General features: G+C 40.4%; 1 protein-coding gene across 2 annotated transcripts; it reads left to right on the forward strand.

Annotated features, from left to right (window-relative positions):
• Positions 1–24: 24 nt before the first annotated feature.
• Positions 25–23,191, forward strand: kdm3b (lysine (K)-specific demethylase 3B). Of its 2 annotated transcripts, XM_028589213.1 has the most exons (25): positions 25–587; positions 7,130–7,294; positions 9,780–9,893; positions 10,276–10,381; positions 10,750–10,874; positions 11,263–11,322; positions 11,476–12,177; positions 12,292–13,489; positions 13,565–13,781; positions 13,936–14,150; positions 14,286–14,438; positions 14,640–14,747; positions 14,882–15,009; positions 15,109–15,400; positions 15,502–15,755; positions 16,376–16,648; positions 16,804–16,975; positions 17,098–17,188; positions 17,816–17,946; positions 18,072–18,191; positions 18,706–18,729; positions 20,407–20,546; positions 20,896–21,072; positions 21,196–21,330; positions 22,215–23,191. In XM_028589213.1, exons 1-25 carry the CDS (start codon positions 375–377, stop codon positions 22,293–22,295), a joined length of 5,394 nt encoding a protein of 1,797 aa, XP_028445014.1. In that variant the 5' UTR covers positions 25–374; the 3' UTR covers positions 22,296–23,191. The 2 variants fall into 2 exon arrangements, with proteins under 2 accessions (XP_028445014.1, XP_028445015.1); XM_028589214.1 differs by lacking the exon at positions 18,706–18,729.
• Positions 23,192–24,358: the final 1,167 nt, after the last annotated feature.

Here is a 24,358-nt window from a genome sequence, read left to right on the forward strand (position 1 = left end):
AATCACTATCGTGATTCACAGGCCTGTCACTAGAGGTCGCTGTTTCCACACACTTGCTCTCTGTCTCCGCAGTGCTGCCTGTCTACGAGGAGTGCGTTTGATTGTTGCAGGGCTCAATGGCGGACAGAGCAGGATAGTTGCGCTAGCACCGAGGACAATAACATCTCGACTGTGTGAATTCCTGGCGTGACTTGGTCCGCCGCTGCGTGCCCTCGTTTGCAACGGTTCTAACGGGCTCTCCTTTGCACCAACGTTAAATACAAAGTCGCCGCAGCTATTTTCTGCTTGTCTTCTAGCATTCCTGAGTTTCCATCCTAAGCGGAGAAGTTACACTGTTCATGGTGGCTCACTGAAGGCTAGCTCGCGAGCAAACCATGGGGGACTCTCTTGAATTGATAGGGAAGCGCCTGCTTTTGCTCCTCGACGACGGCAGGTCGGCGAATGGATCCGAGCCGGAGCAGGCTGCCTGGGCCCGGGACTGGCTCCGGGGAACAGTGCGGGCAGTGAGCGTCATCGGCCTGGCTGCTTCGGAGGTTAGCGGAGGAGAGGCGACAACAACAACCACTGCTGCTGCAGCAGGACTGACGGTCAGTGTTTACATACAAGTGATGCCGTACTGTGTAGCTAAATACCTACCAATGTCTATATAAAATGTATACTAGCTATTAAATATGTGTTCAACCGCATTGAACTCATTTTTAACCGTCAATGTTGGTGCATTTTTTGGCAGTTAACGTAAGCTCATGCATATATTAGCAAGCTACACGTCTCAGACATTGAGGCGAAGCTAAACTCGAGGCCGGGGATTTTCTGGCCTTTGCTTTGTTCGCTTTTTATCTTGTTAACGAATGACATTAAGCTCCACTAATATTGAGCTTAACTCCCTATCAATCAGTTGCAAAGCACAGATGCGGCAGAAATAACCAAACGATCACGATGTGGTGACAAACCGCTTGCAAGCAACAGCAAATAACAGCTTTAGCTAGCTCGTCAGTTCCCATCGTCAGCTAACGTTAGTCTAGTTAAAGGCCTCACAAGTTCAAACGAGGGTGAACCAGGAATTCTTTCGACTTAACTGTGGGTTCCAGATTGTTACATTTTCAGACTAAAGCGCAAGTTTATTATCTAAAAAAAACTCTTGTATGAATGAAATTAATCTTCTCAAGCTGCTTCCCCGGGCTGCGAAACTGCATAGACATTTGAGATTTGTAAAAATGTGGGGAGGTGGTGGGTGACCTACATAACGTTACAAGTATACATTTCATACCTAAAATCAGGTTTTTCATTGGTAAGCAATTATCAAGTTAAATAGTATTTATTTAAATTGACATTAACACTTAATGTTTTACAGAACGTTTAAAGATTTTAAGGTCTTAAATATACACAATACAGGGATTTCTTAGAACATAGGGTTATTTGGTTAAAAAGCACCTATTTGGAGAATCTCGAGAAGAGTGATAAAATTGATCCCATTTGGCTATTGCATGATTATTAAATAAAATAGATATGTTTTAAGGACAATAATCAATGAGGGTCCTTTGGTTTTTTTTTGCAGGATGTCCTTTTTTTTTTTTTTTTGTTTAGAAATGAGTTGACTCAAAACAATCTTAGATTCTCTCTTTGTAGAATAAGAAGGTGCACTTTTATCTATTAAAAAACAAGTCTGTCTCTTTTTTTGATGTGTGCATTCACCAAAATGGATATTTACTGGAGAAATTAAGTAGTATTCTTCTGCCCTGCCTTGACAACATAGTCAATGCAATCACATTTAGCCAAGATCTTTGATTTACAGGGATAAAGGGGAGGTTGTCGGAAACTGGTTTGCTAGTCTCCTACTCACAAAACCTTTTCACTATAACAAACAAAATGAAACAAGTACAGGTAGGATTATGTACCTGTTCAATGAGTTTAAATACATTTTATCACCTTTCTGTACAGAGTATGTCATGGGTCACCAGGTGTCGTTTCAGTTTTTGTGTGAAGAAAAAAATACAGGTGTCATGGCTCGGTTTACTTCTCAGATTCCCACCAACCTACTGACATGTGAATTGATGTCAACCACTAAGGGCAGTTGCTAGTTTTTCAATGTTACATGAGCTTGAGGAATAACCAGCATGACAACTGGGATGTGTAGAAAAAAAATACAAAAAGAAAATACAATGTCCTAAAATTTTTAAAGATGTTTTGTTCACAGGCTCGATTGAGTGGTCTCTGTGAAAAAGGTGGCAGTGCACATTGCTGGCAGAAAGGTTTTAAAGGTTTTACATTATTAGTATTTTGAGTACAGCTTGGTGATAATCTAGATATACCAATATAATAATGTTCAGTTGTCTTCTGAGGACTTAAGTTTTACCCCTAGTATTTTTTGAGTTTTTCTCACAGATGTCAGTAACAAAAAAATAATTAAAATTTAACCAGCAGATCCAAATGAAACTAAAACTAAATTGAAGAATGAAAGAAGCCTGCATTATAATTTCATGTAATAATCCCCTTATATCTGAATTTAGTCAGACTAGAAGCAACCCTCTGGCTCTGAATTTCTGACTAAAGACAGGGGCTTTTTTTTTTTTTTTTTAATATAATACAAGAGAATAAAACCAAAACAAAGCCTCAACATTTTCTGCTGTGTAGACCTTCGGCAGTCATAGGGTTGGGTACCGTTTGGATTTTTACGATTCCGATGCCGAACTGGTACTTTCAAAACGATTCAGATTTCTAAACCAATTCTTAAAAAACTGAAAAATGACATTAAAGAGAGGCTCTTTAAGTTTTTATTTTACAATATATTAATGTTTTAAAGTACTTAAATATATAAGTAAACCTAAGTCACCTAACGCATAACTACAATAATTTAACAAATAACAGTTACACTATTAACAAGTAACAACAAAATAAATATTGTTGAGTTGGTATGCCAACCAGCTTTGAACTTCAGCAGTTCTTTTGCAGAAAAATGACCATATTTGCCTTCTCTGGCAAGATACTACACCCAGGGTTCATATGTTTTGAAAAAACTGGAAAAGTTATGGAATTTGAAAAATGCAAATTCCAGGCCTGGAAAGGTTTTGGAAACATAAAAAGACCCAAAAAGTTTTGGAAAGGTCATGGAATTTTATTTTAACACAGCATAATAATATTTCATTAATAAATGTATTTTCATGTCGTCTTAATCTCAACATTCTATTCGGGGAACGATATTATGAATCCCACTATGAACCACATACATTGTCATTAATTTTATAGTTAAACCTCTGAGGGTAAACTTTAACACAGATTTGTATTGTTATTGTATAATGTCGACTGACATTTTCAGGAACACATAGTCATGGAAATTTGCCGAAAAGTACTGGTTAAAATGCGTATGAACCCTGTACACCTTTCCTGACTAATGGCATGTCCTGCACAGGAGAAAACTCTCTCAGATGGTGTCCAAGAGGCCTGTACACACAGGTATGAGTTTGAAAGGGCAGACAATTTGGGGAGGCTGTCCCGCCTCCCCCACCACCAGGCAACAGGGTCTTGTCCTGAATGATAGACTAGCAGAGCAAGTGTAATATGTTTACTAGCGATCACGTGCAGTGAATGGTTAATATTCTTTCACGTCCGTTTTGGTGAGCAGGACCATTTACGGTAGCTAGCTAACGGTAGACTACAGAGAAAGTGTGATATTTTTACGTCCGTTTCGGAGCGTGTACAAAAAGCTGTCTATCAGCAGGGATTGTAGAGTGCGTGTCGGAGAATAGCGTGGACACGCGCTTCAAACCGCGAGTGGGCATGTGTGCCACTCGGCAGAAAAGGGAGAAAGGAAAAAAAGAGTCTGCCGCTGTCCGGAGCGACAGAAAATATTTCAGTCGGAACCGAAATTTGCGTTCTAATCTGGTCCGAATACTACCGTTTGCGTAGGAACCGGTTCCATAGTGGAACCGAGTTTCGGTACCCAACCCTAGGCAGTTCATAATAATAATGCCTGGTATTTATTGTTAGTAAATGAAAACAAGAAGTTGTCTTTTACGGCTGTGTATGTAAATGAAGAGAATTTTTGCAAAGATGTGTCCACTCAAAAAAATAAAAATAAAAGGTTGGATTAAAAGAACATTAGCCGTAATCTCAAATTGTATTATTCCTCCTCATTAATGTATGGTCATGTCAGTTGGAGAGCTATATTTTTGCTGGTTGTTTCCGAAGCACATGAAAAATGCTCCAAGCAAGACAAAAAAGGTAATGGAGCATCACCTTGGATCAAAAGAGAACATGACACATAGATACAATTTTCCAAACAAATCCATTTATGCTCCTGTTCCTTCTCTGCACCACTCGCTTTCGCTGTTTGAGAGTTAGTTGTGGCACATTTTTCTGGTTCGCATATCATTGCACTTTGTGCCGTGTTATATTGTGGAAGAAAATATCACTACACCATTAATTAATGTGGAAGAATGTGGAATTATTTGTTTTGTCATTTGAGTGATCCAACCGTATAAAAAGTACTTCACAAACGAGTCTTGAGAGAATCCTCTTGTAAAGTCTATTATGTGTGAATCTGCTAGTGCCTCTAGAGCTTTCCCCCCCTGGCACTTGTCTGCTACAGCATTTAACCTCAATGAAATAGTACCAACTAAACGTAAGTTTCAGCTTCAATTTAATTTTTCTCTGTCGCTCACTCCTTTTTCCGTTCAACCCTAAGCAGGTTGGCTGGTCAGTTGCATAGATGGTGTTAATCAATAACATTCCCACCCTGAGTTCAAACAAATCTGATTTGACTAGAAACAGTGACTGGGGGAGGCTGGCAGACTGATAACAGTCCAGTCTGTTTCTCACAGCTTGCTCTGTTGAATTAAATGTTTGTAGTCAAAACCTTAGCTGTATCTGTTGTGTTTTACTTCACTCAAGCCAACAAAATAATAACCCTCCGCTATCAACTTTATAAATGTGACAAATAGGAGGCGTCACGGTGTGATAAAAGTCACCTACAAATCTCGCACACAGTTCACGAGAAGAGGAAGCCCAGCTGTTGTCAAGTTTACTTTGTGAAGTAGTTTAGATTTTGAAACCTTGGCTAATGGTTGTCATTGTTCAGTTGAATTGTCCATTGTGATTCAATGCGTATCAGTTTTATTTTGTTATTTTGACACCGAAAAGAAGATGCATAATTAAAATATCTTGCATTAAGAAACAGGGTTATGTTCTGGATCTATTTTATTGTCTCATTAGATCTGTGGCAGTTTCAGATGCTACAGTATTACTTGCCATATATATATATATATATATATATATATATATATATATATATATATATATATATATATATATATATATATATATATATATATATATATATATATATATATATATATACACATATATATATATATATATATATATATATATATATATATATATATATATATATATATATATATATATATATATATATATATATATATATATATATATATATATATATATATATATATATATATATATATATATATATATATATATACATACATACATACCATCCCTCTCACTCCCACTGCCTTTCTCTTACACATCCGTGGCCTTTCCCCTCCTGTGCACAAGCACGACTGGAATAGTGTTGTGTGGCTCGGTCCGATGCACTTTGTTTATTTCCCATTTACAGAGCCAGGTCTGTGTATAAACACCTGATATGTTTTCAGGGCACTCACAAAACGGAGAGCTAGTGGACCGTGAGGCGATATTGGCTGAATTTGACAAAATGTGTATTGCATTAGAAAAATCGCAGACTTTACCTTTTAAAGCTACAGTGGGTAGAATGCAAATAAACGGCAAAATTTGAAGTAGACTAAGACCCGTCCCTGCAGCTCTCCATGAGTAGGTGGGGAAGTAGTTTTTCTCTTAGACTACTTGAATTACAAGATGCTGAAAAATTATGGAATTTTTGCCCAATGATGCCAGCAATAAAGAGCCTACCACAGCAAATTAAATATATATACATACATACATACATACATACATACATACATACAATGTGTGTGTGTATATATATATAAATAATAAATAAATATATATAATAAATAAATAAATAAAAGTCAGCACAACAGACTATTAATTATGTTTAATATGATCACCGGGAATGTTTTTTAAGGCTGTGTCTTCCATTTTAAGCCAATTAATCAATAAAACCTTTTTCTTTTAAACCAAAGTAGCTAGATAACAAATGATTGACAGGCACTCCTCCTGTGATCCTGCCAGAGGGTCTGTTCATGTGAGTCAGTGAGTCTTTAGTATCTGAAAGTATCTGAGTCAGAAAATGCCAAGTACTCAGATGTTTACTCCTCAACGCAGCCGGCCCGGTTTTGACTCTGACCTGCGGCCCTTTGCTTCATGTCATTCCCCCTCTCTCCCCTTTCATGTCTTCAGCTGTATAAAGGCTTAAAAATGCCCCAAAAAATAATCTTTAAAAAGAAATAAAATGCCAAGTAAGTAATTTGCTTTGGTGCATACATAAACATATTTAAAGGAAATAAACCGTAAATGTAAAAGAAACAATAACAAATGTACAATATAACTGTTGAACAATAGGAAAAAAAAGGCTGTATGGTGCATGAGTGTGCAAAGATGTTAAAGAATGTGCAAAAGTTCAGTATATAGTTTTCTTCCTAGTTCTAGACAAAATGAAGTGTGCTATCCAACTCTTGCTCTAGCAGTAAAGGGGCCACTTTGAAGTCTGATATCGCACGGAATGAAAAGTTTAGAAAGAAAAAGATGACAACACAGACTGGAAATTTTCCTTTTCTAGTATTCTCATTTTAATACTGAGTAGTATTAGCATGAGACTGTATTGTCACAGATATGAAATGCTCTTTCAGAGGGAGTTGCTGGTACACACAGGCATTGCTTTGCTAGTTGACAACATTTCTAATGAGCTCTTGGCCACTGAAGAGGCCCTGTGTGGCTGTCTGCTCTGACATATAGTAGTTTGCCAATCCACTTGCAGTCATTCTGTCTTTAAAAAAATGTGTTATGTTACTTGCTTGTTACTTTAATTAATACAATTTGCTATAGTTGCAGTTGCTCAAGTAGCAGTCTTATATCACATATATCAGTCCTTCTGTTTATGTCCTGTTTCTTTCTGTTTTTCCTACTGCAGGTATTTGTGGAGTTTGACAATGTTCTGCAGAGGTGTTCTTGGGTGCAGGTGTATGATGAGGGGGTGAAAGCCGTGTTGGTGGAAGACTCCATTGTTTGGGCCAATCCGAGTGATGGTACTGGGACTGCTGGAGCCCCAGCATCAGCCACAGCCTGGCCTGCTCTGGTGAGTGCTCAGTTGAACAGTAGGAGTAAGCAGGACCATCTGCATCATGCATACAAGTCTAGCCTTGAAACGATCTGGGCTACCGGTTGAAATGGGGACAAGGCATTAGGACAAGGCCATCCATGGCTGCCAAATAGGCCCAATGCTATTTGCCAACCATTACTAACTACTTTTAAGTAACACACACCTAACATTTTCCAGAATGTTTGAATTTTGCAGTCAAGATTCACAGAAAATTGCTTAATTTGTTTTAACCCTCTTGACCCTGAAGCCTTTGTTGCTGAGCCCAGTAGAGGGCAACTTTTCACCCCTAAATGCAAAATGAGTGAATATTATGAGCAGAAACACAAGAAAAAGATATGACTCACTATAAAATGACTAGCATGTTGGCATGAAGACCTTTTAGTGTAAACATCTATATTTCTCAAATTTAGGGCTGTCAAAGTTAATGTGGTATCGCATTAATGCAAATTTGTTTTAAGACCACAAATTTTTTTGGACGCATAAAGCCCAGTGTAAGTGTACAGTTGTAGTAGGAACTACACTGCAGACTGAAGCCTCTGAATCATGTCCAACTGGGGCAGGTCCGTGTTCTAAATGTCTGGTGTATGAAATGTCTGTATCCTCACTGAGCTGCATTTTATAAACTATGATGGTCGTGGGTCTCGCCCGCACAGAGGATTGTGACTATATTGCAACTTCAGTAATATCTGCTTCCTCGAAACAGCTCCGCTAATTTACCGGAGCCACTTTGAGTCTCTGGCACTGCAGCCTTCAGTGGTGTTGATTGGCTATTAGTGCTGGCTGTGTGGTAATTCCAGGCTTCGGAGCAGCAGACTGCGGGTCCGGAAGACTGGCGTTTTCTCCAAAATTACATTACATGTAGCCTAAATCACACGCTCCTTGCCCCCTCCACTGTGACAGAAAGCTGTGGTATCGAAATGGGTATCAAGAATCATGAAATTTCAGTGGTATTGGTATCGATGACAATGACATTTGTATTTGCCACTATTGTTGTTTTTTTTTATATAATGTTTAGGGCTGGGTATCGTTCAGAATCTTTCGATCCGGTGCCAATTTCGATACCTCAGTTTCGATACCGATTCCTAACGATACTTTTTTCGATACCATATGTTTTAAAATTGATTTCAACATCAACAAAAATACATTAAACACAAAGCTTTTATTTTCCACCTTAATTGTGAATTAAAACAGTTATCAAAATTAAAAAAATCTGGTAAAACTGCTCACTCAGAGTAACATTAATAAAAGTGCCTTGCCTTACAAGCTCAGCCTGTCAGTCAGTCATCAGTGCAGAGAAACCACCGTTGTGGCTGCTTGTCTTACAGGAAGTGTAAAGTCAACAGCGCCGCGACCGCTTTCGGCTCGCCATTAATATCACCTCGGCATTAATATCACCTCGGCATTAATATCATATCGCAGAAAACGCTGCCTGCGTGAAGTTTTAAAAAACTGTAACCACACTTGAGACCAATGGTGACTCTCTGTGACTTCAACAACACTGCAGACAGTTTACTCCGTCCGCACCTCTCCGTGTGCTTGCGTGCGTGCGTGTGTGTGTGTGTGTCGGTCGGAGCTCCGCTCTGTGTCAATATGCAGAGAGGACAGATAAGCTTGCGCTTATGCGCTCAGATGCTTTTGGAACCGAAATTTGGCACCGAAAGATAAAGAATTTTTCGATACCATAAAAGTATCGACGTTCGGTACCCAGCCCTAATAATGTTTAAATATTATTGTTTTTTTTTTTTTTTTTTTTTTTTTACACACCGTGGTATCGACTTTGGTATTGAGTATCGTGCAATGTTGGTGGTATTGGTACTGACTACTATATTTTTGGTATCGTGACATCCCTAACTTCAACACAGATACCAAAACACTGCTATGAGGGTATCTGGACAATATTTCTCATTGTTTTGTGGTGTTAATTAATTTCCAACGATAAATATACATACATTTGCATAAAGCAAGCCTATTTGTCCACTCCACACCACATTGTTGATCAGATTAAACACTTGACAAATATCCCTTTTAAGGTACATTTTGAACAGTTAAAAAATGTGCAATTAATTGGTGATTAATCGCCATTAACTGTGGACAATCATGCGATTAATTGTGTCCCCCAGTGGCTAGAAATGGTGATAGGTGTAAACCGAGCCCTGAGTATCCTGCTCTGCCTTTGAGAAAATTAAAGCTCAGATGGGCCGATCTGGAATCAAGGTTACCTCCTCTTTCTCTGCTTTGCCCGCCCAGAGAATTTGGCCACCCATGAGAAAGAGGCATCATGGCTTTCAAACGAGCAAAGTGGCAGTTGGTCAAGGCCCCCCCCACCCACCCCGCCTCTTTCTCTCCTCCTCAATAGCTACAGACACAGAAATGGCACATTCTAAAGGAAAGCTCATTGTGGTTATCATATCAAGTATTTTTCTACAGGGTGTAGGATTCATGTTGTTCCCTTTTTCCTCAGGTCTTCCGCTGCCTGGTGGACAGAGTGGGTTTAGGATCATTGGTTCCTGTGGAGTATTTTGGAAACAAGAATTTTGAGTTCCTGCCTGATAAGAAAACTGTCCAGAGGTTTGAGGTGTGTATGTTTTTTTTCTTTACAGTGTGTGTTAATCCTTTAGTAGTGTTAAGTGCTAGACTGATTAGTTTGTAAACCAGTTCATTGACAGAAAACATTTTTTTATATCAAAAAAACACATTTTGTGGTTCAGCTTCTCAGATGTGATTTGAATACCTCTGTGCTTTTTGAGTGTTTAGCAGGCAGAATAAACATGGGGTATTTCGTATTACTGTTAACATGTTTAAAATGATAACCCAATGAAATAACATAAATTGTAGAAATAACTAAGTTGTAGTGCTGTTGTTTTTTCTTATAATATTGTAGTCTGAAGTTTCATGTTATTTCTGCTATTATTACTGTACCACTATTTCAGGACAGTGTGATTTGTGTCCTTGTGCAGGTTGATAAAGACATAAGACACCCTTTGCTGTTGGAGCAGCCCTCCCTGCAGGCTGCCATCTCCAGCTGGCGTACTGACTTTGAACTGCAGGAGATCTTCAGGAAGGGTGAGACTCAACCTTCACATGTTTTTATGTTGTTTTCCTTTACTGCCTCCATGTGTTCTCTGGGGTGTTATGTCTTAACCGTGTTTTTCACACGTTTTATTTTGGGGGACTTGCTCAAATTGGCAGCCTTGGAATTAGTGTTCATTTAAAATGCTTAAACTTGGCATGTGTCATCACATGTAGTTAAGAAGATGATACGCAGTGAAAGCATGAACTAACAACAGCGTGACTGTAAATCATTGTGTTTTCTAACGCTGAAGTAGGAACTTACTATATTGAGAGACTTTAATGCCTTAACATTTTCTAGCCTGGATTCTCGTTGACTGCCAGAATCTAACTCTTACTTTTTGCTGTGTTTCTGCCCTCAGGTTCATACACTATTCAAGGACGCAGGGTTCGCGTTTACCAGCCGGAGTTTGAGGAGTGCTGGGCTACAGGACTGGTCTCACAGCACGATCCTATCTCACACATAATGGAGATTACCTTAGATAAGGTAGGTAATGCCTATGCTACAAGTAAAATTAGGATGCAAATTGTGTATATTATATTTTATACCTAAACCATTAGAAACTCTTTATGACATAGAAAAATTTAGATGGGAAATCAGTCCTGTCACATTCAGACTGGATAAGTTGGATTCAAATGACTGTATTGCCTCACTTCTTGTTTTATTTAACCACTACCTAATACCATTAGCTCCGCTACATACACAAAAACAGGATACAATGCTAAAGAAATTCCTCTGTAATGGGCGAAACCCAAGAGTAAAAATGAAATGAAAATTGCAAAAAACTATCTTTTTAAAACTTATGTTTTGCCTAAATATATTTTGGCCATGGTGTGAAAGGATGCCACTTAAATACCACCTCTTGTTGCTGTAGGGAGAAGAAAACCAGATGGTAGATCCTCGTGTGATACATGTCATGCTGACAGAGGAGGAGGTAAGGTTGTCATATTATAAATCTATAAAACTATACTCTATAATTGGTACTGCTCTGTATATTTTGTCATAGCATAAAGTATTTTCAGCTTAAGATAAACATTTAAAAAAATGTATTAACACAATTACTTCCTAACATTCTTCCCCTCTTTAGCTTGGTAAGAATGGGCGGCGAAGGAAGGACAGTGAAACAATGAAGGGTGACAGTGGACGCAGACGTAGGACTGCCTCCGAAGGTGAGGATGACTTGAACTTGAAACGTTTTAAAGGAGCAGGAGATACGGAAGCTGATGGGCAAAACTGTGGCGATTCCAACAAAACTCCAGTGGAAGGGATGGTGCTCTGGGGTGGCGACTCAGGAGAACGAGTCAGCAGCACAACCAAAAACGGAAGCTCTTCAGAAGGAACCTTTCCTCAGGGCAGAGTGTCGTCGCCCAACACCAATTCCTCACTCCAGATGGACCAGTTGAACGCTGCTCCTCTTCGTTATCCTGCCCACGTCAAAGAAAATGGTCGCTTACTCTCCACACAAGGGGCAGCGGACTCCACCACTGCCATTACTCACACCCCCACCCCTCCTCCCCTCAAACCAGCCCCCTCTCCCTTCTCCCCCACATCTTTCCCCTCACTAGGCCAGATGCCTAGCCTGGTCCCTGGAGCTCCAGCCCCCAAGGCCTCCCCATCCCCCCAGCCAGATCGAGAGGAGGCCTCCCAATCAGCTTATTCCAAAACAGCTGCTCTTGTTTCCCCGGGGCCTGTCACAATTTCCTGGTCGCATGACAGCGGCCCTAGTGTGGCCCTTTCTGCTTCTGTGGGTTTTAGTCCTAAAGCCCCCACCTGGGGAAGCCACACTGAGGTAAGACAATCAATATGATCAGTACTGTCAATACCATTATATGATGCCTTTGCAAGTCATCACAGTTTTTTTCTGTTATTAATATACTTTTTCATCTACCACATTGTTTCTCAGGGCTCTAAAACGGCGTCAGGTTTTCGTTTGCCCCAGACCGTGCCCACTGCTTCTGTATTTGGAGATGTTACTTCTCAGACCAATGGATCTCCTACTACAACAACAACCTCCCAGGACACTCCCAGGCCATTTGGCTTTGGCTTTGGCGGAGCAAAGAATGAGACTCAATACCAGCAAGACCAAAACTTGTTTTTTCAGTGCATGACCCAGAATTCTGGGTCCAGCCCAAGCCTAGCTGCTTGTCATACCCAGTCCAAGGACACCAATTACTTCACCGCAGTGTCTGAGAGCCTGACTAAAGAGCCCCTAAGCCTTTTCAAGCCTGCAACAACCACTGAAGGGCTGAAAAAGCCCGAGCAGCCCAAAGTGCCTGAGACCCATTCAACGGGAAATGGTGTGCTCAACAAATCGTCATCGGCCTTCCAGGGCACGGGTGGCTCTGCAGCAGGAAGAGGCTCTGGTCTAAGTATTGGTGGTCTGGCTGCAGCCTCTGGAGCTCAAAATACTTCTAAGAAGAGCAGTAATAATGGTACTTCTGTGGGGGGCTTAGGGCTGCAATCTGGATTTAATATTTCAGATAGCCACCAGAACCTTTTTCTGCAGGCCTCCAAAGAGCCCGCTAATCCATTTCTGGCATATGGGGACAAAACCTCCCACACCTCCTTTGCTGGCCTAACAGGGGCTGAGCCACAGACCCTTGGTCCTGCCTCGGACTGCAAGCCAAACCTGTTCACTATGGCAGAGCCACCTAAGGGGATTCTGTCTTCCCCCTTCCCAGCCCTCTCAGCAACTGCTTCGCCCAGCTCTTCTTCCTCTCCAGCACCGACCTCATCACAGAGGTCACAAAGTGAAGAGACTTTGACAAAGGAGGAGCAAGATGTTGGGGAGATACCTACATCCACCTCAGGCTGCCCAATGTTTGGAAGCACTGAACCTGGTGGAATGGAGGAGGTCCCTGTGTCCTTTGACCAGAGCCAGTCTCAGAAGTTTACCCTGGAGGAAAGAGGCCAATCATCCAAACGTGACTCTGACTCCAGCAGCAACAGTGACCTGTCAGACCTGAGTGAGAATGAGGAGGGCCCAGAGAAAGGCCAAATCCCAGGAGGAACACCACACCCTGCCAAGGATGGGGCCATGTTGCAGAAAACGAAGGTCCTAGTGGCTGTTAAGGGCCGTCCACGTAACAAGCCTTTCAAAGGTAAGTCTTGTCCACTCTTTCTCATTTGTGGCGACAAGCTAAGCAATAGAATTAACACTAAGTTGTCTCCTCCAGTGGGCCAGTCTGTACTAAAAGACCAGAGCAAAGTGCGTCGTCTAAAGCAGTCTGGTGAGTCTTTTCTCCAGGATGGCTCCTGCATCAACGTGGCCCCTCACTTGCACAAGTGCCGCGAGTGCCGTCTGGAGCGCTACCGTAAATATCGTGCTACAGACGAAGACAGCGATGATGACGACGACCCAAATGTGGCCTGTCGGTTCTTTCACTTCAGAAGGTACATGTTTGTATGCTTGCGCTGTTTAGTGTCTTGCTTTGTGTATTTGAGCGTCATAGAGGAAGTCATAGGGAGTAAACCAGAATAGAGGACGCAATTATCAATCAACCAATGATTTGTTACTGCATTAACCTTTCTTTTTGCCCGTGACCAGATTGGCTTTCACTCGCAAAGGTATACTGCGCGTGGAAGGCTTCCTTAGTCCTCAGCAGAGCGATTCCATGGCCATGGGTCTGTGGCTACCTGCACCAGCTGTCCAAGAGGGCCTTGACCTTGATACATCCAAGTACATCCTGGCCAATGTTGGAGACCAGTTCTGTCAGTTGGTCATGTCTGAGAAGGAGGCCATGATGATGGTGGAGCCTCACCGTGAGTATAAAGACATAATTTGAATCACATTTGGTGTGTTATCTTGTCCTACACTTTTTCCTCAACACTCACCCTGTCAGAAGTGTCTATTGTGTATGTAAACCTGTTCTGTTTTTTTTTTTACCTGTCCTTCAGAGAAAGTAGCATGGAAACGTGCAGTGCGAGGTGTCAGAGAAATGTGTGACGTGTGTGAGACCACGCTGTTCAACATCCACTGGGTGTGTCGCAAGTGTGGCTTTGGAGTGTGTCTGGACTGCTATCGGTTCCGCAGGAACAGGCCAAGGGAAGGTGAGTCATTTAGGAAACTTATAGAGCTAAGTTAACCAGTTCACTGCAGTGTTCCTGTGTTAACCTAACTTGTTTTATATTAATGTATTTTTTTTTTTATTACAATAATGGAAACAAGTGTTCACAGGGTTAATACTTTGGATCTTTGGAGGTTGAGTGCATTGGAAACCCACACGTTGGTCAATATGTTCTTTCCTTCAGATGTAGATGAAGGTCCCGAGGATGAGGTTTTCTCTTGGTTGAAGTGTGCCAAAGGCCAACCTCATGAGCCACAGAACCTTATGCCTACGCAGATTATACCTGGGACAGGTAACATGTACATTATGATTGAATCATGAATCTATCAATCCTCCTCCTCACAAGCATCAAGTAATTATATATGTATTATCTTGTATTGGTACTGTAAGAGTTGTAATGATGATTTTATTGTCCTTCTCCTTTAGCTCTTTACAACATAGGTGACATGGTGCACTCAGCGAGAGGCAAGTGGGGTATTAAGGCCAATTGTCCCTGTACCAGTCGACACACCAAGCCTCTAGTACGCCCTAGTGCCCCCAATGGGATTTCACAGGTACTGTTTTGCCACAAATATTTTTCTTAGCTCTCCATTTCTACATTGTGAAAAGTGTCTAACTTGAAGGCTCTAATGTTGTTGTGCTTGTCCCATTAGTCTACAACAAGCAGTAGTGGCGTCCTCGCAGCTTCTGGTATTGGCACCCCCCCAAAATCAGAGGGAGAAACAGCAGCGATCAAAACAGAAACTACACAAACAGCCGCACCATCAGACAGTGGGGGAGGAGAAAGTGTGGGCAGTACCAGTAACTCCACTAGCAGTACATCCTCCCCCTGTAACCTCACTCAGTCCTCTGCCAAAGAGCCACGCTCATCAGGAGAGGGCAACAGCTCTGCTCTGCACTGGTTGGCAGACTTGGCCACACAGAAAGCCAAGGATGACACCAAAGGTAAGTAGGAATAAGGAAATTCGGAATTGGTGTAATCTGAGAACATAAAAAAAAGTCCAAATTAATATTAAATTTGATGTTCCATCACCATCTTCTTCCAGAATCTGGTTCACTTCGCTCCATGATGAGTCGAGACAGCCGGCCTCCCTTTGGCCTGGACTCACTCAGTGCCCTGTCAAAGCCTTCTGCCTCCAGCCCTAAGCTATTTAACAGTCTGTTACTGGGCTCCAGCATGGCCCAGTCCAAACCTGAAGGGTCCAGTCTCCGGGACCTGCTCAACTCCGGACCGGGCAAACTCCCCCAGGGGCCTGGAGAGAGTGGGGTACCGTTCCCCTCTGTGTTTACCTCAGCAGGCGTACGTAGAAAGATTTTATCAGTCCATGTAGTTTTACCAAATGTTCAAATGTATAGTAAAAGATCAGAGCATTTATAGCAAGTTGTAATAAAAATGAATCCGTTCAAATCACACTTTACACAGTGTATGCCTATTTATATTTGGAAAATGGTTAATTATGCCTATAATATTTTGGTGTATTTCAACACAAAGATAAATACATTTCTCCTTGAACTCTAGAAAAATACAACCGAAAATGTTGATAAGGAAAGTACTGTGAATTTTTAGTCTCATTTTTGCCTTTTCATTTTCAATAATGCATGTAAGTGTCATGTAGTGTCAATCAGTGTAGCCTAAGCTCAAAATATAGTGAATCAACTGAAAACATTTTCAATAAGATTAATTGAAATTTTAAGGATACTAAGATTAGGAATAACTGAATTGATTATAAAATGTATTTCTGCCATTTACTGCTGTATTAAAAGTGAAGCAGAACATTCACTTAGCGCAAAATGGCAAGGTGGATACTGAAGAAAAAAAAAAAAAAAAAAAAAAGCCTTTACGTTAATCAAGTTTAAGTTATTTACCTGTATGTACAAGTACATAGCTGGGTAATCAATCATTTCTATTTCGTCTATCAGAGTGACAAGCTGAAGAGCAGCCTCCCAAACTTCCTGGATCACATCATCGCCTCGGTTGTAGAGACCAAGAAGGCAGAAGGCCGTCGGACCGGGGCCTCTGAGAGTGGCGAGCTTGGTGTGTTGGGGAGCCGAAAAGACGGAGTAATGGGCCTTAGTGTTTTGGAACCACATACCTCACACTCCTGGCTCTGTGACGGACGACTCCTCTGCCTACAGGATCCCAGCAACAGCAACAATTGGAAGATCTTCAGAGAGTGCTGGAAGCAGGGACAAGTAAGAACTACAATATAACCCCTGAGGCAACTGTGGCAGAAACGTGATGGAGCTGAAACAAGAAATATTGCTGTTGAAGAAACAGGGGTTGAAACTTCACCACACTGACTTCTGTTGCTCTGTCATCTTTCTAATCTCTTCTCTTTTGTGTCCAGCCCGTGTTGGTGTCTGGGATACATAAACGCCTGAAAGGTGATTTGTGGCGGCCTGATGCTTTCAGTAGGGAGTTTGGAGACCAGGATGTAGACCTTGTCAACTGTAGAAACTGTGCCATCATCTCTGATGTGAAGGTGCGAGACTTCTGGGACGGCTTTGAGGTCATCACCAGTGAGTGCACAAACTATTTTTCTTAAATTATTCTTTTTTGTTTGGATTGACTGATTGATAGTGTTATTTTAGCTCCCGTTTCTCTCAGAAATGGTCGTTAATGTGTTTTTCTGTGAATGCAGAGCGACTGCAAGATAATGAGGGCCAGCCCATGGTATTGAAATTAAAGGATTGGCCTCCAGGTGAAGACTTCAGGGACATGATGCCCACACGGTGAGGAACCCAGCAATATGTTGCTTCTTTTGTGTCTCGCGCATTTGCCAACCAAGCTACCCACTTCATTCCCAGAGTGGGTTATTCACAAATATGTATTTTACAATTATATATTATAATGTATATTATTTGAGGTTATAGTATATATGAGTTATATCCACAAATAAGATTCATATCTCACACGCCAAAATGAGATTCCATTTTTTTATCACATAATTTACAAGTCACTGGGCACATATGGAATCTGTTGTATTTATCAATAGATTTTTGAGACATTTCTCACATGCCACAATAGATGAATGTATCTTTTATTATATTGTTAATGTTAGCATGTTCTTTGCCATCCTGGTGCTTTGATGATCTATACCTCAATTTTTCTACATATGTTAAAATGTAGAATAACCACCATATTTTGGCCACGTTACATTGACAAATGTTTGAGGTGCTCTTCTACACATGCCATAAATGCAAAAACATTTTTGTCAACTAGTCATTTCCCTTGTAAGATTAAAAAGAAAGTATGAATCAGATTTTTTTTTTTTTGCCAACCAATACATTTTTTGTAAGGTACAAAACACAGAGTCTTACTTGTGTTGTTGTTTGATGTTCTCTCATACTTTTCCCCAGGTTTGACGATCTGATGGATAACCTCCCCTTGCCTGAGTACACAAAGAGAGATGGTCGTTTAAACCTTGCTGCCCGTCTGCCCAACTTTTTTGTGCGTCCTGACCTTGGACCTAAGATGTACAATGCCTATGGTGAGAAGGATAGGCCGAGTCTGACAGAACATTTTCATTCCCCATCAACTCAGATATCTCATCTCTTTCTCACCCTCCCTCCATAATATATTTGTCTTCACTTTCTCTCTTTCACTGTCTTTCAGGCTTAACTTCATCTGAAGACAGGAAGGTGGGAACCACTAATCTCCATCTGGATGTGTCTGATGCTGTCAATGTCATGGTCTATGTTGGCATTCCTCAAGTAGAGGGAGACCTGGGGGAAGGTCAGTGGACTTAAACACACACTTTGTCCTCTCTCTGTGTCTTGTTTTGTCTGTCTCACTCACTCTCTCTCTCTCTCTCTCTCGCTCTCTCACACACACTTAATAAACGTTTATTACAAGACACTTGTACAGTACACCCTTAATTGAACTGCTAAATGTTTATCAAAAGCACAACTTACTCCTCAAATCACACAATAATTTCATTATGTATAATTTACAATATGACACGCAAATGATCAGATTTCCTCCTGTACCAAATCCAAGACATTGTATAAAATACATGTAGGATATAAAAGAAATAACTCATTTCAAACACTGGACATTATACTCTTGACTTTCATCTGATCTTCAACTGATCCCTCCTGAACAATCTTAAAGAATACTTTCAAAGATGTTTCCCAAACATCATGCTTTTACTGTTTTAGTTGCTTCAGGCTTGATTGGTTTGGTTAGGACCCTGAATAAGACCATTCAGTGGGTCAAACTCATTTACATTCAAATCTCTCATTCACAGAGGCAGATATCGATGGAGAAAAAGGTTTGTAGACTCTCAGTTGTATCACTTAAGTAGCATGCCCTTCTACTTGACTAACCTTCTTCACTCCTCCCCCCATCCTCATCTTATTATCTGTGCAGTAGGGGCCAGAGCACTGTGACCTATCTGTTAGTTTCTACTGTGGCATGTTTTGTACATTTCTATGGAAATGCAACCTTAATTAACACCTTGAATTAATAACAGATGGCATTGGAATTTCTGTTGTTGTCCTTTGGAGATCCTGACTTTCTTTATCTATGTAGATTTCAGGGTTGAGTGGAAAAATGTGTACTGTTTGGGATTCAGTCAATAAAGCAAGTGAAAATCCACAAATTGACATGAAGTTTACACAAGATTTCATGTAATTACTGGAAGTATATTCTGTCTCTTTTACTTTTGGTTGAGTTGTGCTCTGGTCCTTACACAGTGGGAGAAAAATTTGAATGAAGGGCATCTAGAATTGGCATTCCTATTCCCTTGCAGGCACACCCCACAATATGACCGTAGGCATGCTGTCCTCATACACGACCCTTCTTTTTTTCTTCTTGTTCTTCTTCATAGGACCATGGGATTTTACACGCCCATCAAAATAAACACATTAACCTGGCAACTGAACTTGTCTGTGAAGGAATAATTTCTGACCAGATAATGACTGTGCCACTACACACACTGTCATTGTTATTATAAGACACCTCGTTGGCAGCCTAGCTAAATGCATACACATTGTTAAGTAGCGAAGAGAAACCCTGGAAATAAAGCTGGCAAAGGGTAAACACAGTTAGTTAATTTTCACTTATCATCTATCGGAATAACTTGTAAATCAGCACTGTAAGCGGGACACAGTATCAGTATATTTTCATGCAGTAGAAGTGGAGTGGATGTAAACATGTCAGTAAATGTGATTGTGTAGTCTGTAACATGTCCTTTTCTTTGCCCCAGTGGTTCTCAACTGGTCCAGCTACATGATCCACATTTGTCTTAAGTCACAACCCAGACATCATTAAAAAGTTGAACCATTTTCATAGATTTTTCAAAATTAATAGTTTAGTCATTTACAATGCTTTTACATACTAGACATTAGTCCTGTTATGGCATTTTCATGCTTTGCCAAAGGCTATTTTAATAGTTTCTGTTTAGACTCATTTTCTTTTTTACCACAGTTCTTTGGGGAAAAACATGAACCCACAGTGCTGCTGCTTGGGCTGTTTGTGTTATGACAGCCACATGATGCAGCTGCAAACAGTATTTCAAAAGAAGCTCTGGAAAATCAGTGCACTTCAGAATGAAACTGTTATGACCCACACACTTAGAGTTCACTTTTAATGGACCTGCAACCCAATACTGGGTCATGAGTCAGCAGTTGAGAACTACAGCTCTGTGCCATTTTTGTCAGAGAGTATGATGGATATTGATATACTTGTTTATGCTATGAATTATGCTATAAAGATGAGACATGCAAATTTAGCTTGATAATCTTAGTCACTGAGACATGATACGTCATCAAACTGGAATAAATTAAAGATGGTAATCTTCATATCATTTTGAAACGTCAACAATCATAGCTCAAAATGTGATTCACGAGACCACTTAAAGAGGAAATAAAACTACTGTAAAATCTTGTCATCATAGAGATGATTTGGTGCCCTGAATGTGTGCGTTTTTGTTTGTTTGGTCCTCCAGAAGTCATGACCACAATTGAAGAGGGCGATGTGGATGAAATGACGAAGAGGAGGGTGTACGAGGCAAAGGAGAAACCTGGAGCTCTCTGGCACATCTACGCTGCCAAGGATGCCGAGAAGATCCGAGAACTGCTCCGCAAGGTCAGCAGCCAGTAGATTTCTGTCTAAAATAGGATCTGATCTTTTGAGCTGCAGTATCATTGGCTCTACTAGTAACACATTTGAACCTCAAACCCAGGGTCCTTTACAAAAACAGCAATGAATTGTATGGAAGGTGCATTACCGATGGCCTGATGTCAGCAGATAATTATTGTAATGCACAAACAAAAATCGGATTGTGAAAAGAAAAGTCATTATGTTGGCTGATCTGCATTACTTTAAGACTACGTACATTCTATGAATTTATGTTAATCTGAACCCTGATAAGTTTACCCACTACATCCTTGTTTATTATAATAAAAATCAATATGCCATGGTTTATCTGTGTCAGGTGGGAGAGGAGCAGGGTCAAGAGAACCCTCCAGACCACGACCCCATTCACGACCAGAGCTGGTACCTGGACCAGGTGCTCCGCCGCAGGCTCTATGAAGAATATGGCGTTCAGGGTTGGGCCATTGTACAGTTCTTAGGAGATGCTGTATTTATCCCTGCTGGAGCGCCACACCAGGTCAGACTTGTGTTATATTAAGGATGCTTGCTATATAGATATCCATTTATGTAGATGATTCAAGATCCATATTTATCTTGTTTCATTAACATGTTTGTTCTTTCTCCGCTCTTTCCTTCTCAGGTGCACAACCTGTACAGCTGTATCAAGGTGGCAGAGGACTTTGTGTCTCCTGAGCATGTAAAACACTGTTTCAGACTGACCCAGGAGTTCAGACACCTGTCCACTACACATACAAACCACGAAGACAAGCTACAGGTGGGTGTACATTTCTCTCATGTAGTTTCAATGTCACATTGTAATGCATTCAACTAACTAGAGAAAGATGTGGCGGTAGTGCACAGAGCTCCCCACGGAGCAGAACAGCGGAGATCTGTCGAGATCCGCCACTTTTCGTGTCATCTGACGTATCTCCGTTCCTCCATGCACTGGTGCCACGGAGAATAGCCGAACACTATTCATCTAAACACTCTTCCCACACTTCCCTTTAAGAATCATGGATGTTTCCAAACTTGGCATGCATCCTTAAAGGAAAGTGAAAATAGACATACATGACAAAACATTTAGCTTATTGGATAACTGACAAGAAAACTTTCTCCAGTATAATGCAGCAATATTTTCGGTAAACTGGTTGCTACCATATGGCTTTCCAGTAATATTACTTCGTGTTGTATACTTATGTTCTTCTACTTACTGTATTCTTTGAATATTTTGTGATTTAATTTATAATTCTGCTGTTCTTCGTCTTTGTTATTGACAAAGCTCTTCTACAGCTGCTCATGTTAGACAACATATAACATTTGAGAGGTTTTGCTTTTTCTGTTAATTTCTTTTTGTAGAAAAACATGTTAATATGTAAGTTAAGTGTTGTAAAAAGCCCTGGTCAGTGTGAAGCCGCGGTAGGCAGGGCGGTAGGGCAGGCAAAAGCGCAGGTATACGTATTGGAATTGGTTGTGCCTTGGAAGGTCAGCGGCAACGAGGTCAAAGTTGAAATAATTTGAACTTTTGAGTGCAGTGCTCGGCGGCAATTCCCCATAGGAAAACAACGGAACGGCCAGCACAGAGAGGTTTTACCGTGGATCATGTGTAGCTTAAGGCGCTGTTTTTGTTTTAACAAACTTTTCCTGTCATTTTTTTCTCAGGTGAAGAACATCATCTATCACGCAGTGAAGGACGCTGTTGGAACACTGAAGGCCCACGAACCTAAACTAGCACGCCCTTAGTTCTTCTAACGTAATGCTGTCCGAAAACAGCCTCTGACGACCACTCCACTACGTACACAAACACAGTATACAGTACATACTTACATACACAAGTACAGGCTGCAGAGTGCAGAGTACAAAGATAAAGTGTAGGTTCTTTGGGGGTGGAAAGGTCTGGGTTTGGAGAAAGAGAACATTTGATTTGGGGAGGGAATAGACGGGGAGGGGGTAGTCAGCGCTTCGATGAAGGAAGTCCTTTATCGCTGTTACACAGTACGCTCAAACTTGTCTAGTTGTTTTCCAATTTTTTTTGGATTAACTCTGTATTTAAGGTCAGTGTGTTTGTTCTGTTGTTTTCATTGTATATGTAAGATGTGAGAGTAAGGGAGGTAAAAGCTGACGTGCCTTTGGAGCAAAGGTTCAGCTACCATATTAGCGACTGACAAAATGTGAGTACTGGGCTAACTTTCCGATTTTGATGACGTTATTATTTTTCTTCGATAGGAGCGAGGTTAACTTGTTTTTGTAGATTTTTTGTTGTTGGAGTTTTTAAACAGCTCATTGCTTCTGCCGTCTGGCTGAAATGAATTTGCGAGGCAGCCAGTGATGGGAAGCAGACCAAATTTTTTAGTTTTTTTATTTCACTTTTGGAGTAAGAAGTCTTTATTTTTATTTTTTTTATACACACCACAAGGCAATGATCAGGAGGACTTCAGAGATGGCAGGTTTAATTTTTTTTTTTTTTTTTTGGTCACCTGTCTTTGTCCCATGGGCTTCATGAACTGCAGACTTCCAACAACATTGTTCAAGAATCACAATTGCAGCTGAACAAAACTACTGGCCATTAACATTGTACCAATATATATATTGATCTTAGCAGTCTGTTTGATTTTTCACAATAAAGTTTACAAAAACTACTGTTTGTTTACTGTTTGTTGATACCCACAAAACCTCTATGCGTATACAACCAGGGTGTCTATTAGGGGTGGGGGAAAAAATTGATACAGCGTAGTCACGATCACGATATTCTGCGTGGCAATACTGTATCGTTACACGGACGCCAAGTATTTATCTTTTATTATATAAATTGCCTTTTCAGTCCACTAGATGGTGCAGTTGAGGTTTTGTTTCTGGTGGTCAGTAGGATAAATTTATCTTTTTAGATATAACAGATGTTAACAAAGTTTTTGAGACATAATTTGAAGTCGGAAAAAAGCTAAATTGCAGTATATCGCAGAATATCACATTATGTTTAAAATCCCAATATTGTATCGTGACAAGTATGGTGATATCGTATCGTGAGGCCTCTGGTGATTCCCACCGCTAGTGTCTATAAAACATGGAAATGTATTAAAACATCTGAATCAGAGCTGCATCTAACAATTATTTTAATTATCAATCTTTTTGATCAGATCAGAAAATACATGATCAGTTTACAATAATAAAACAGAAAAGCAGCTAACATCTAAGCAAACATTTGGAATTATTTCCTGATGTATGACAAACAACTACTCAATTACTTAAAATTGTTGGCAATGTTCTGTTGGTTTATTGATTAATCAAGTAATTGTTAAAGTACTGGATCTAGAATGAATGTCTGTCTTATTTCAATTTAAGGTCCTGTGTGATGTTGAATATGGTTAGTGTGTTTTCATCCCAAAATTGTGGTGGAAGTATTACAATGTTGCCATTTCTTAGAGCCAAATTTAAATTCTGACAAAGATGCTTTCATTCTCAATTTTTCAGTGCTGATTGTTGTCTTATTTTCCACTCTAATTAGCTTAATAAGGCCAACTAAGTAGTATATTGCTTTCCATTAGTTCTTACACTTGTTACACTTATGTTAACACCTCACACCTCACAATTGTTTCACTGATAATCACGCTCTTGTATCTGTCATGTGTGTGGCCCAGATTTTACTGCTCATGTCTAAATTAGTAAGTGGATCACAGAAATGGGGCAGAGAGGCTTACGAGTACTGTACCTTACCAATGAGAAGGAGGCAAACATGAATTCAGTTAGTTCAACCCCACAATTACCTATGTTATATAACAGGGTCACTTCACAACTATGATCCTGTCTTT

This window comes from Perca flavescens, chromosome 10 (genome assembly GCF_004354835.1).
Source record: "Perca flavescens isolate YP-PL-M2 chromosome 10, PFLA_1.0, whole genome shotgun sequence".
Lineage (NCBI taxonomy): Eukaryota > Metazoa > Chordata > Actinopteri > Perciformes > Percidae > Perca > Perca flavescens.